The sequence below is a fragment of the Lathamus discolor genome, chromosome Z, assembly GCF_037157495.1.
Source record: "Lathamus discolor isolate bLatDis1 chromosome Z, bLatDis1.hap1, whole genome shotgun sequence".
Lineage (NCBI taxonomy): Eukaryota > Metazoa > Chordata > Aves > Psittaciformes > Psittacidae > Lathamus > Lathamus discolor.
This window is the reverse complement of record NC_088909.1, coordinates 26,804,131-26,818,593: the sequence shown is the minus strand read 5'-3', so window position 1 is coordinate 26,818,593 and position 14,463 is coordinate 26,804,131. Positions and strand designations below refer to the sequence as shown.

The window sequence follows — 14,463 nt, the reverse complement described above, 5'->3', positions numbered from 1 at the left end:
GTCTAATTCAGAGATAAGGGTTTGGGTTTTTTACCCTTCTTTAAAATAACCCTTTCAACCCAGAAAGGAACATTTCAACCCTATTTTGTAGGACTACACACATCTGCACAGAAGCCTTATGATTAAATGTCCCATCCAGCATTGTCAGTTGGTGCTATGATTTGCACTCTGCCCATTAAAAAAAAAACCAAAAACATTTAACCAATGGGTTCTCTTGAAACAGACTGTGGAGCAACAGTGTGGTGCCTACTTTGTACATTTAAACCACTGCAAATACTAGTAGAGGCACAAAAATTATTAAACTTTCAGTATCATCGGGATTGGGCAGTAACTGCTCTGTTTGCACCTATCAACAAACTGCTTTTTAGACACCTGCACATCCTGTGCAGCAATCCAGGTAAGATCTACAGCAGAAGATGGACTGAATACCTTCTTTCCAACAGGGATGGGAATGTGGTTTACTTCTGGCATTATACCAAATCAGCTGCCGGCAGCCATCGTAGGCACAGGAGTATTCATCGTCCCCAATGCCATAACCTTCCTTCAGAGAAAAAGTAAAGCATTTCAATCTGCAGGCAGTCCTCACACGAAAGGGGTCAAGTGTATTTTTATTTAGCTACACTACTCTTCCAGAGCAGGAAGGGTTCTCCCCACCTACATAAAGACAATTCTTTCCACCTAGTCTTAAGTTTCATTTTCACATCAAAAAGAACTTGTTGGGGTGAGGAGTGGGGAGGAAGGGGACATTATCTCCTAAGAGTTTTTCACTATCTGAGCTCAAATCAGTCATGTTTATTAAAATATTTCGAAATCAGAAGACTAGTACCCAAATAACTAGGTTAACATTTTGCATCTTAAAAACTCAAACAGAACTGTAACCACCCCCTTAACCTTGAAATCCCACTACCAGACCTGTAGCACCTTTCCCCCCCAGGATACCCCAGCACCACCAGAATGTACAGCACACAGAGAACAAACCCACTGTCCCTTCACTGGATCTGTTGCGTATTGTATGTAGCTCTTTCAGTGCCAGCCTCCCTCATTTTGTGAAGAGGTTATCAAGTGATAGCACCAAGGTCTGAGACAAATGCAAAACTAAAAGTTTCATAGTGGGAGAAAACCTGTCATGTAGGAAAACCCAAAAGCACTATGGAAGATAATTTCCTCGTGCTCAACATGGTTTGTCTGGAGTGCAAAAACTAGAAAGTGTCTGATTACACAAGCCTCCAATGTCCCAAATTAAAGCTAAGCCTAGCTAATGGGTGTTTACTGTCATATTTAGGACTAGTCTTTTTGTTACACATGCTGTAAATAAAGAGCATATGGCTAGTCTGATGACTGTATGTGCAAGATAACCAGAAGATAATATCCTGTACTTCAGGTAGACACCCAATGAGTTTAAACAGCATTTAGCCAATGAGCTGTAGCAAGAGAAAAATCCTCCTACTCAGATGTGACACTTTCTGTTTTCATACCTTGTACAGGAAGCACAGACAGAAAAATGCATCTACACCAAGCTCCTTACCAGTAAGTGGGAAAAATCTTTTAAGCCTCTTAGCAGTCTAAAGCAGACACATAACGTTTTATTTCAGTTTCCATTACACTCAACATCTACAACACCTGTGCTCAGGGCAGGTCTGTATGAACCTGTTAGAAATGCAGGACTGGACCGTGGATGTGATGTACATGTCATACCCCAGTAGAGAACAATGCTATTTACATGAATAACTAGGAGAGATGGAACAAGACAACTGAACTCACAGGAAGTTGACTGGTGAGAAAAGCTACTCTCATTCCTTGCGTTTCTTCCCACTGGTGTTTGTTTCATGTCCATGATGCATTTCTCTTATATACCCCCACCATCAGTATTTACTCATATATCTGTTTAGTCTATCTTCATTACTACCTTCTGCATTTGACCCAGCTATACAGAATGACTTTTTCTATAATAATCAGAAATGAGCAGTTTTAACTGCTTACCTCTACGTCAAATATATAATTCTTCTCCTAAATTAAATTCCAAGTAGGAACAGAAAGCCATGCAATTACAACAATAAAGGGCTACAGGTACATTTCTCACTCAAGCTCAGCTAGCAGTAATGTCAACTCAAAGTCCCAGCACTGTATTTCCACTGTGCTCAGTGGTGGTAGACTGGCCATACTCGCTTTCTGTACTACAATTCTACCTTGCACTTGAATGAACTTCCATTAAAGTTCAGAAGGCTGATCATAGGGGAAGTCCTCCCTAAGCTGAAGCAGACAAGTTTTTTGGGTAGCAGTCATTACACTTTCTTAGTATTATGGAAATACTGAAGTAAATTATGCTACGCATACTGAGTTTACAACAGGCATACGGAGTTACCACTAAGACTTAACGAAGAAAGAAGTCCTAGTTACATCTCTACTAACAGTCAAGATTATTCTTTGACTACAGGCTTGGACGTCCATGTGCACATAGCACATTTTGCTTTAATGCTAATAAGTACTTGATATTAAAAGTAAGTAAAATAGTAAGTAATAGTAAAATAAATAATAAAACAAAAGTAAGTAAATAAAATAAAAAAACATAGAATAAAAGTAAGTAAAATAGTAGGAAGAATACTTAGAATTAAGAATAAGACACTGTTATCTGGATGAGAGGGAGAGGAAAGCAAACTATAAATTAAGTGTACTTATGCTGTATTACCAGAATAAAGGCAAGAAGGGTTTAATCTTTTCTTAATCCTTGTTTTCTCAAAAAAAAAAAAAAAAAAAAAAAGCTGTCACAGCGATACCATATATTGAAATGAATATGTCCCTTGTGTTAAAGAGGGTAATCAAATGGCTGCTTGGTGACCTGTGTAAGGCAAAGCACATGTAATCTGCTTTTTCCGCGTGAGTAATGGTTTACTCCCAAAACCAACAGACAGCAACAACCACTTATCTAAAGAATTTCCAAGAGACATAACCACAAGAAATAATTTTCCTGAAGCTTCCAGACAACAGCAAGTCAGTAACATGCTGCCACTGCTAGCAGCTACGTGCAACTTATGTGAACAGTTTCAGTCTGTCAGTGAAAACATAGCCTTCTCTTGTACAGTGTTCAGCAAAAGAAAGCTTCACAAACGTATCAAAGGAAATGCACAAATGCTCAGTACTGCCACAGAATAACCAGAGCTATGCTCCTAAGTGTAAGTAGGAAAATACAGAAGTTACATCATCAGCTAGACGACATTACATGTACTCACATGATTGAGAAATTTGCTGTCTCTGGTAGCCCATCCTATCTGCATCACTCCTGAAGTAATAACTGTAACTTCATAGTACCAAACTCCAGAATCAACGCAGAATGTACATCTAACGCTTTCAAAGGATGAGGCATCACATCGAGCCTACCAAAACCAAACCAAAAATTAAGTTTCTACAAAATTAGCATTCAAACAAGCCCCTTTTATTCCCTGGAACAGGTTTCTTGCATGTAAGAACACAGCAACATAATTTTAGAGGCATTTCAGACAGAAAGTGACCTCTCTTTATAGCAATCATTGTCACAAACTCGTTAATAGGCAAGACTGAGAATTGTTCAATGGTAAGCCACAAAGGAAATAAAAAAAAAAAAAAAAAAAAAGTAGAAAGTTGACACAGTTGATTTAAACACTAAGACAGCCAGGACAGGAAGACCGAGGTCACTGGTTGTTAGCTGACTCCTGGTATGAAAGACAAAAGAGGCATTGAATGTTAATGCATGAAGATCCACGTGTAAGTAGTCAAACAAGCTCTCAGAAAAAGGTGGGGGCGGGTGGACGAAAAAAATGACTTGTGGCTGAGACAGAACTCCTGCTGCTATGGGCTTTTCAAGACTAAACAGGACAAACAATAGGAATTGTATTTTATGAACAATTTTAGTCAAAATGCATGAAAAGCCATCTGTCTCTTAAGCATCCTTGGAGAGGGACTTTGTACAAGGGCCTCTACTGACAGGACAAGGGGCAGTAACTTTAATCTGACAGAGAGGAGACTGGGATGAGATCTTAGGCAGAAGTTCTTCCCTTTGAGGGTAGTGAGGCCCTGGCACAGGTTGCCCAGAGAAGCTGTGGGTGCCCCATCCCTGGCAGTGTTCAAGGCCAGGTTGGACAGGGCTTGGAGCAACCTGCTCTAGTGGAAAGCGTCCCTGCCAATGGCAGGGGTTTGGAACTGGGTGAGCTTTAAGACCCCTTTCAACCCAAACCAGTCTGGGATTCTAGGATCCTCCTCACTCTTCCTAAGTTTTGGGGCACAGATACAGGTATTTAGTGTGAACATTTCTCCAGCTGAGATCAGTGTAGCAATGTTAGGACTGTCTGACAAAGCAAAGGTTCTAAACAAAGCTAGCAGAGAATTTTGATTCATTCCAGAAAATAACAGGAGCAAACAGCAATCAAAAAAAGTTTAAAACTGCCTTTTTCTTCAGGCTGTTTTTAGCTTGGAATCATGAAAATATATCCTACCTCTAATCCATGTGGAGAGATCTTCAGGTATTCACTGACATCATTACTGTTCAGCATAGCCCTAATGTTGGTCAAGTCAACCTTCTCATATGTAAACTGCCTGCCTTCTTTTAAAACTGCAAAAGAAGGCTTGTTTTAATCACAGCTGCAGCAATCCTTTAATTATTTCACACCTGGGCAATCAATCTTTCTAGGATCCAGTTAATTTTTAGCATATCTGAATGAGATATTGAGATTTTGCCAACACGAAAACAGCATCACTTGCAAAAAACTGCATGCTAAATATCCTTTAAGCATGAGTGTACGACCTAGACCTCTGACTAGAGTTCCTACTGTCTAGTTTCTACTTTCAGGAAACACACAGGCAACTGTAAGGCATTCAAGTTCATACCAAGGAGCCACTGCTTCAGGATTTATACTTGTATTTGTATATTAAGCTGGGCAGAGTTCTTCTGATTCACCACAGCAGACAAGATTTTGGCCATGGGGAAGGACAGGAAAGGGAAAGCAAGAAACTTGAACAGAGCCAAAGCAGCTCTTTCTCCCTATATCCCCTTTTCACATGGAAGTATCAGAAGTATTTATCTTGCCAGGTGTCAAGTTGCTGACACATGCACAGTAAGATCTCAGATTTGTAAACTAAGACACTTCAGATGTCCCAAGCTTGCTACACACTTAACACTGATATTTACTAAACACAACTGACATTGGCCTTCCATAAGCTAGCTAAAGACCAACAAGACCTTTTACTCAAATTTACCCAAAAGGCATTAGAAACTACAAGGTCTTTAGAGCTGCACCCCACAAATTACAACTAAACAAGCAAATCTGATGATTATTCATCATCCTAAAGGACAGATCCCATCAAGTGCTTTCTCAAACACTTTTTCACTTTTGACCACAAGACTGTATCTTTACTTTAAGAAGTCTTTAATAATTCTTCGAGACTGCACTGCTGGGGTGTGACCACACTAGCGATGGTCACCAGGACATCAGTAATCCTGCCATTCCAGAGAGAGAGCTTCACTACTTAGGTATTCAGCACATCTGCTGAAGCATGGGTTAGAGAAAATACGGTGCAAAGAATTTTCATTGCAGCTTCAGCCTGCAGAGTTCAAACCACTTCCTTTCACGAAAATTTTCCTTGCCAAAATTTCCTTTCTATGCAATTACACTGCATCTGTTTGCCCACTTCCCTACCCCCTCTCCCCCCCCCCCCTTTTTTTTTCCCTTTTGAAGCAGAGTGGTTACAGATGCAGTCAGGTATATTTACAGTAAGTGCTTATACAAAACAAACACAGAAGTAGTCCTCCATCTCTTTGGAGAAGTGATTAATATTAAATAAACCCATCCCTTTCTTATACTTACACAGATTGTCTAAACTCCACTGGGCACAGAACCCAACCTGGCGTTTTAAATAGTCTGGATTATCTGCCCATTTCTCAAGCAGGATCAGTTGGTCGCTAATACATGATTGAGAAACTGTCATTTTATTTTCACCTGCAATGACAGCAAAAAGAATAAATGCTATAAACTGGTGACAAGTTCAGTTAAAAACAGCAACATTCTGCAAATGCAGTAGAACCCCCCCTTAAAATCTCAGTATTACAAACAGCATGAAATTCTTTCACCAAGCAGACACGCATTAACTTTGCACTCAGATATACCACTCTTCAGCACAGAGCTGCATCAAGAGACTATTATATCACAGCTGTTCTCCATCTCTCTAATAGACATTTATTTCCTTTCAAATACCAAAGGTCTCATGTCCTAAATCTTTATGCAGCAATTTCTAAGCTGGGAAGGACTGAGTTTCCACAAATCTCTTAACGGTTTGTTGGTGAGGTGTCATTAAAGCAATAGGTATTTTTTCATGCCTACGAGTACCTAATCATAGCTGTTCTCCACCTGTAATATATATTTCAGTGACAAAGGCCTCATGGCCTAAGTCCTTCTATAGCAATTTCCAACTGGAAAATACTGCACTGAGTTTCAGCAAATATCTCAAGAGTCTGTAGGGGTAGAGAGATGTCACTAAAGCAATAACTATTTCTTGTCTGTAAGTGGACAAACATTTCTCTTCCATATTTTGTTTACACCAACCCAGCCTCTCATGCTCCCAAGTGACAGTTACACAGTAGAAGCCATTGTATGGCTGTTATGAGCAGTATCAGACTAATACTTACTTGTTTGTGCAAACTTCTCCAGTGCTATTAGTGCAAAAAGCATCACTGTCGGATGGGACTGGAAGTTCTAAACATGGGCAGGAAGAAAAGTTATTTAATAAATACCCAGCACAGATGGGTAGGAAAACCTGTCAGTCTGTCACAGAATGCTTTAGTTTGAAGGGGAGCTCCACAGCTCCTCTAGTTCAGCCTCCTGTGGAGAGCAGGTTTGAGATCAGGCTGCTCAGTGCCTTGTCCTGTTAACTTCTAATTATCTCCAAGGCTGGAGATCCTAGGGACTCTCTGGAATCTCAACTTTCTGTAACATACATAACCAGTATTTACTACATATGACCCTAGCTTTTCACAATAACAACAATAAAATGCATTATAATTGCTATGTATGGATGCATACAAAAAGATGGAAGACACTTACCAGGCTCTGAAGTAAATATTCCAATATGCCTGGGCTGAGTAAACCTATGCTTGCAGGACCTACAAGAACATTAAAAGTTAAACACATTCATGGAGAACTACTCTTCATGGCACAGATCTTTTAAACATAAGACAAAAAATAAAGAACTTTTCACCAAAGCAGAACTATAATGTAGAATCACTGAATGGTTTGTGTTAGAATGGACCTTAAAGCTCATACAGTTCCAACGCCCAAGATGTCCAAGGCAGGGACACCTTCCACTAGACCAGGTTGCTCCAAGCCCTGTCCAACCTGGCCTTGAACACTGCCAGGGATGGGACAGTCACAGCTTCTCTGGGCAACCTGGGCCAGCACCTCACCATCCTCACCTCCTGCTGTCTAATCTCAATCTCTCCTCTCTCAGGTTAAAGCCATTGTCCCTCATCCTGTCCCTAAAAGTCTAAAGTCCCTCTCCAGGTTTCTTGTAGACCCTTTAGGCACTGGAGCTGCTCTAAGGTCTCCTTGGAGCCTTATCTTCCCCAGGCTGAACCAGCCCAGCTCTCTCAGCCTGTCTCCAGAGCAGAGCTGCTCCAGCCCTCACAGCATTCTTGTGGCCTTCTCTGGACTCGCTTGAGCAGGTTGAAGTCCCAGTGTAGAACAATCATAATTGTTTCTAGTCAAATATTTGGTGTACATTTAATTACACAGCTACTGGCAAATTACAGACATATTCAGTTTACCTCCTGTAAATGGGCAGAGTTCTAGCCATACTTCCGAGATTTTAAAGAAAGACTCCACCAGCCTCTGCTTGGAATTTTCATCCTCATTACTTTTCAAAAAAGACTGGCTCCCTTTTACTTCCAGAATCAACATATAAAGACCAGCTCTATTGATCAGTAGCCCAAAATAAGTAAAACTGAGCATCTAATGTAGCCTACCTGATAGTTAACTTGCAGCAGCACCGTAGCAAGCAACCAATTAAAAAAACAACCCTGAAATACTGTCTGCTTTATCAAGAGAAGTAGAAGGGAATCTGACAACTATGAACTCAAACAAATTTCAGTGGGTTCCAACACAGCATTAACAGATTTGCTGCCTACGTTGACACATAAAGATCTCTGTCCACTAAGATGAAAGTAGAGAGAGTATCTCATTTTGACTTAGTATAACAGGGCAGAAGTATTATTGTATGAAAAAGCTTCCTGCCCTATTTCTTTACTTTTTTTGACAGAAATACTGTATTTTTCTAATAACCAGTAGGTGATATCAGACAACCACTTTTGCTCCTTTTCCTTTCCACTTTCAGAAAAGGCAAAATAGCTAGATAGAAACCCAACCATCAGTGGGAAGGAAACTTAATCATTAGTTTCCAGCAGGGTACTAGAAATGGCAGGGAATATAATTTCTTTCTATACGAGAAGACACCTTAAAATAGAATACCAGCAATTTTCTTTCAAGTAACATAGATGAGAAAATCTTTTCTGTGACCTACAATAGAGCAATACATGTTTAGCAGAAAAAAAAAGTAAAAAGAAAAAAAAAAAAGAAAAAAAAAGTATGTTTTGTTTCTCTACAGCTTACAAGTCTACTAATTTGATACTTCTGTCCACTGGCAAAAGAACTACTTGTCCTCTGTAGTTCATGCACAGCCAGAGTAGGTACACAGAAGAGACTGGTGACCAGTGCTGAAGCCATATACTATAAAGAAACAACAATCTGCCATTACTAACTATGCATCAGAACAATTTGAGCTTTTTAAGTATGTGGGATTGTGAATAGCTCATTCAGACCCAAACTAGGGAGCACTCAATGTTTTAATCACACAGTAGATTGTCACATGAGGTCTCCCCTCAATGCAAAACATTATTCAGTTCTAGGACAATGTTTCTGAACTCGTTTGCAGTGTGGGTGCTACAGCAGATGGTGCCTCAGTGAGCCAAGTGCAAGTTTCCTGAAGAATCCCACTGCTTTACCTGCTAACTTCTCTGCTAAGCAGCCCAGCACGGCCGTTGTATTCCGGTGTCTGGCAGGGTGACAAGCATCCTGACAAGCAGCAGCTCCACTTAAGTTTAATATTTCAGTTAACCTCTGTAATGCATCCTGAAAAAGAAAATCAGAACTCTTATCATCACTGACAAATAGAGCTTTCCTCCCAACTCAGTATAGTATAACCAATTATTTCTATACTGTATTACTAAAGTCAGCATCACATCACAGACAGGCCAGGATGGTTATCTTTAAAGATAAGAATGTAATAAAGACCAAATGGGAAGAAAAGTTCAACATAACTTTACAATTACTACCAGGTTGGTCATTAGCGTGATCAACAGTTCTGGACACTCTGGACATACACAACTGACCTACCTATAGCAAGAACTAGACTAGTAGACAAAGACAAACTACCAACCAGCACATGTGGCACACCATCTATTCTGTTTCCAGTGCCCTAAACCGCACACCTTTTCCAAGCTAAAATGGCAGTTTTAGTACAGAATTCAGGACTGAAGATATAAGCTCCCCACAAAAGCGCCCACAATCCATTTAGGAAGCTGTCAGCTTTGCAGGTCATAAATGGTATTCTTGAGAGCATAAATGGCTTTCTGCAGTCACACTGATTTATCAAGTCACCACTGAGGGTAACATCTAAAATGCCATGCTTTGACTTGCTTCATTCAGGCAGTATGGTATGGATAAGGTTCAAGATACAGATCTATAAAATACCCTGTTTTGAGAGTAGTTAGGGGTTAATCTAGAGCCAGAACAAGCTCTCCACAGGGAGAACCCCCACCCCCAAAGTTCCAAATGCCCCTCAATTTTCCAGACTTCATGAAAGTTTCAGCTAATTCAGATTGAAGAGGCTAAGATCTAATAGAAGAACTGCTCATATTGAAGTCATCAGCAGGCCATTTGGAGAAAAATGAGTACTGCTCAAGTTGAACATGTATGGATGTTTTGAATTGTGTGCTGAGCCACACTCAAATCAGTTTACTGTGTTAGGGCCTGAGGTCTGTACAGAGATCACACTGAAAAGTAGTTCTGTTCTCAAAGGAAAAGCCACAGATCCAGAACTGATGAACAGGACTGACACTAAGTGGAAAGAATAGAGAAAGGACGACTGAGCCACAAGCCTGGTATGGAAAAGCCTCACTAAAATTAGGTTCTTGACATACTGATACTGCTTTTAGCCACTACTAGAAATGTCACAGTAACTATTTTGAGTTAAACAAAGACTTTATAGAATAAACAGTTTACTACACTGCCATTTTAACTTCATGGACTTCATAGCCTACAATAACAGAAAATTAAATACAACTTGCTGCTGTTCTCCAGCTGTCACAGAAATGGAGCACTGACCTAAAACCCTTAAGAACAAAATCTTTAACTTAACCTGAACAGAAAGAAAACAAACAGCAGCAAACACTTTACCAGGCTACCTGTGACCAGCAGATGCCACAACTTGTGCCATAAAGAGATTCTACAGGAATAAAAAGCTCTGTGTGCCCTAGAAACAGGCAGCTTATTTCAATTGTCTTGTTAAGGTCAACTATTTAATAGCTAACTCCTTAAAGTTAATAGAAGTCCTGTGGCTTTCAAAAACCACATTTGATCCCTAACTACATTGTACAGCTGAACAAAAAATACAAAGCCACTCTTCTCGTGGCACATTCAGTGTCTCCACTGCCTGACTTTTTCAAAGAAGGCAAAATTTCTAGTCATAGCTTCGTTTTCAAAATCATTTTGCAGTTCATGTGACAGCTATCATACAATACTTAACTTGATCAAAAGTCTCAGATGGCTCTAGGCTATTTGCTAGAGGAAACAAAACCACTTGAGGTAGTAAAGATCTTGACTAGCTCTCCAGCCACTCATGCGTTTATGCAAGACAAAGCTACCACCTTCTTATATCCCTAACAATGCCAATGAGCAACTAGAGTTGGCAGCATAAGTAGATCCTTAAATGAAAACTGCAGTGAGGGCATCATCATCTTCTGACGAAATTACATCATGACAAGCATACAGGTTCTCTGTACAATCACCACATTTAAAGGTATTTAGGGCCTTGAGCAAGTCTGTGGTCTAGTGGAAGGTGTCCCTGCCTGTGGCAGGGTTTTGGAACTGGATGAGCTTTAAGGTCCCTTCCAATCCAAACCACTCTGTGACTCTATGATTCAACAGCAGTTACCAACTTGAGGCTCCCACTAAAACACCCACAACAGTGCCGTAAAAACATCTAGGGTCACACTCTCATCTGAAAAACAGATCAGTGGTCACTGAAAAGTATTCCAATTTGCCAAAACTCTAGATATTTCATAGTTAAAAACACCTCATGTGTTTAACTTAACACACACTGCTGTTGCATTTCTTATGCACAGGGCAAGAACAAATTCAGTAGTGACTTGTAAATGTGCAGCTTCCAGAACTGGAAAACAAAAAGGCAGAACTTGGACTACTTTTATGGCATCTGCATAGCATGCACGTACCATGAGGCAGGAGATGACAGCAAGAAAAACAGCTAAAGACCAAAGGCCTCTTGCTTTTCTCCATGGGCCACATCTCCCCACCACCTCCCCCCTCCATCCCCCCGTCCACCCACCCACTCCCCTTCCCAAGCTTCTAGCCCGAAGTGGTAATTATATATCAAGTCGCCACAAAATACTTAAAATTGAAAGTCACAGCCACTTTCTGAACAACTCACAGTCTTGCATCACTGGTGGAACCCTCCCAGGAGCTACCATGACTGTGACAACCATGAATAACTGAAATTCAGCCACAGATAAATACATCTGCTTTAGACTCACTTTTGTTGGCAGTGGACATTCATCAAGCAGAAGTGTTATAACAGCTGGTCCCAAGGGATCTTCTAATGGAATAACTCTAATTAAAGACTGGACCACTTCCAACCAGCCTTCATCTGTCAAACACAAAACAGAAGTAACACTCAAGACTTAACACTGTGATCCTGGAGTGTTCAAAATACATCCCTAAATATAAATTGAAGAACAACCCAACAGTTTGGGTTGTTTCTTCTTCTGTTGTTTAAACAGAAGTTTAAATTCAGGGAAAAAAGTTTATAGCAGCTTGGCTACTAGTGAACCCCTCTCTTATTTGGAGAAAAATCTAGCCCAGGCCAGAGCACCTGTGAGCTCCCACTGGTATTACGAAGGAACCAGTATGGACAAGCACTTTATTTCACTGCAGTACTCAAGAGTTCAGTGTCCAAAGTCAACTCTTAAGTGTTATATGCTGCATCCCTGATGACACTGACGAAGTATTTCTTCCAGACAGAATTGGAGGACTCTTCCCAAGTTCCCTCAAGTGGGAAGACATGGGCCTCTGAGGAACTGCATTAGCTTGTCCCATGCCTGGTGGTCTAAAGAAAACGTGTTTTCCTAAGGAACAACTCTTGTTGCTTAATGAGTAGACAACAGCTTCTATTTGCAAGTATACAATAATTCACATATAAGACATTAAACTACGAACAAAGTAAACATTTGGATTTGCAAGAAAGGAGTTCCCTTCAAAGTGTCTGCATGTAAGAGTGAGGTTAAAAAGACCTAGTGCTCCCTTCAACAGTGATAAGTAAATGGGTAATACACTGGAGTTTTTGTTTGCACATTCCCCTGAAAAACATTTTTCTAAAGTGTTGTAATATCTAATCAGGTTGATTAATTTATTATGATCTAGAAATATATTTCCTAAGATGAGTACCAACTCTACCAAGAGACAAAAATTCACCTAAACCAGAAATTCATTGGAGATCTTGAGATGGGAGAATTTCTCCTACTGTAACAAAGTTGAAACAGCCCATGTTGACACAGCTCATACTGCAGGAGAACTTAGGGACACGGCTGGAACGGCTACATCAATAACGTAGAGGTAAGGACAACAAAACCCCAAACAAAAAGTATGTACTATTTGCCTGCATGGGAGCTCACGGGTTTAAACCATGTCTACCATATCCATCTAGGCTGGCTCCGCCTTGCTGCAGATGAAAATGCTTTGTGGCTTACGGTTTAATGCCATTACAAGAAGTTTGTGGACATCCGTTGGCTGCTTTTGGAGAGTTCACATAGAAAGTTTAACAGAGTTCAAAGCTGAGGCAAATGCAAGGAGCTCAGTGAAGCTTCTGAGGGTAGAACTGGTAGAACTGTATTTTGGATCCCACCTCCCTAGAGCTACAACAAGTTGTAACTCATGCTGCTCACACGCATTCATCTTTGCAAAGGAGGGTTGTGGCTTTGTTCTTTTGTGGGGTTCTTTGTTTTGGTTTGGGTTTTTTTGTTTGTTTGTTTGGGGTTTTTTTTGCCTTCATTTGTTTGCTTTGGAATCACAACTTAAATGCCCAACACAATGCCTTGATACCTGTTTCTGCCATTTCATGCAACGTGATCATTGAATAAGGAGGCTCCTGGTCACTGAAAGAGATATTACACAGGTCAAAAATTATGCACAATTATCAACATAATACACTAAATGATAATACACAGACAGAAATTACTCCAGTATTCAACAAAAGGAAGTTACATAGGCTGCAGACTGCTAATACCACTTTCAGATCTGAAACATAGATGGGAACAGAGCCTTTCTCTGGTTCAGAGTCAACATCTGCATATCTACAATAGCTGATGAATAAAATGGTGATCCATATTTGCATGTTGAAAAGCTGAGCATAATCCTTAGGCTTAGTGCTGCTCAGCAGGGCTCCTCAAAGTATGAAGCAAAAGACTGTGTCAGAGGTTGTGAAGTGAGCCAAGAGGAGTGCACAGGGGATGCAGCTTAAACATACTTTCCCCCAGAAATTCTCTGCTAAATATATAAATACTAAAAGAGAACAAAACAAAAACCACCCACAAAACTGAAAGGTGAGCCACTTGTGAGCATCACAGATTTCAAACTCAGTAACGAGCTGTAAGAAGTAAGGCAGTTGAATAGAAGCTATTTAACTCAGTCACCTTTCCAACAGGAAAACCATAAAGAGTTCAAATTAGATCGGTTCCTGAGGCTCAGTGCTGGACCAAGGACAAGAAGCTATGGCCAGGTCTGTCCATCTGAGCATGCACTGCTGCTGGGAGTACCTAAAGCAAGATCTCAAAATCCTATTTATTAAGCAGCACAGAAATCAGGCACTGCAGCCATGTCCTAAATGCCTTATTTGGCCACTGCAGATTAACCCCAGGCTAGAAAGATACTCTTGCCACACTCAATTTCTATCACACAGGCCTGAAATTAAATTGGAAATGTGAAATACAGAATTTTAGGAACTTTCAACACAGATTAATCATGCAGATAATAAAACTACCTACTTTGGAGAGATTAATTAGAAGAGAAAAAGCTGTTGTGACTAAAGAGATTCACTGTAAGCACATGTTTTTCATACCAAGCAAATTAACACAAGCTTGAATATTTCCACAAGACA

General features: G+C 40.3%; 1 protein-coding gene across 5 annotated transcripts in view; it reads right to left on the bottom strand.

Annotated features, from left to right (window-relative positions):
• RSPRY1 (ring finger and SPRY domain containing 1) overlaps positions 1-14,463 on the bottom strand; it is a 42,299-nt gene that overhangs the window by 8,449 nt on the left and 19,387 nt on the right. For all 5 annotated transcript variants that reach the window (XM_065661573.1, XM_065661572.1, XM_065661571.1 and 2 more), the window contains 9 exons: positions 13,410-13,462; positions 11,846-11,958; positions 9,020-9,146; positions 7,068-7,126; positions 6,653-6,719; positions 5,835-5,966; positions 4,467-4,582; positions 3,228-3,371; positions 430-541 (listed from right to left, as the gene is read on the bottom strand). In XM_065661573.1, coding sequence (XP_065517645.1) covers positions 430-541; positions 3,228-3,371; positions 4,467-4,582; positions 5,835-5,966; positions 6,653-6,719; positions 7,068-7,126; positions 9,020-9,146; positions 11,846-11,958; positions 13,410-13,462 — 923 coding nt within the window. The remainder of the gene's footprint in view (positions 1-429; positions 542-3,227; positions 3,372-4,466; positions 4,583-5,834; positions 5,967-6,652; positions 6,720-7,067; positions 7,127-9,019; positions 9,147-11,845; positions 11,959-13,409; positions 13,463-14,463) is intronic.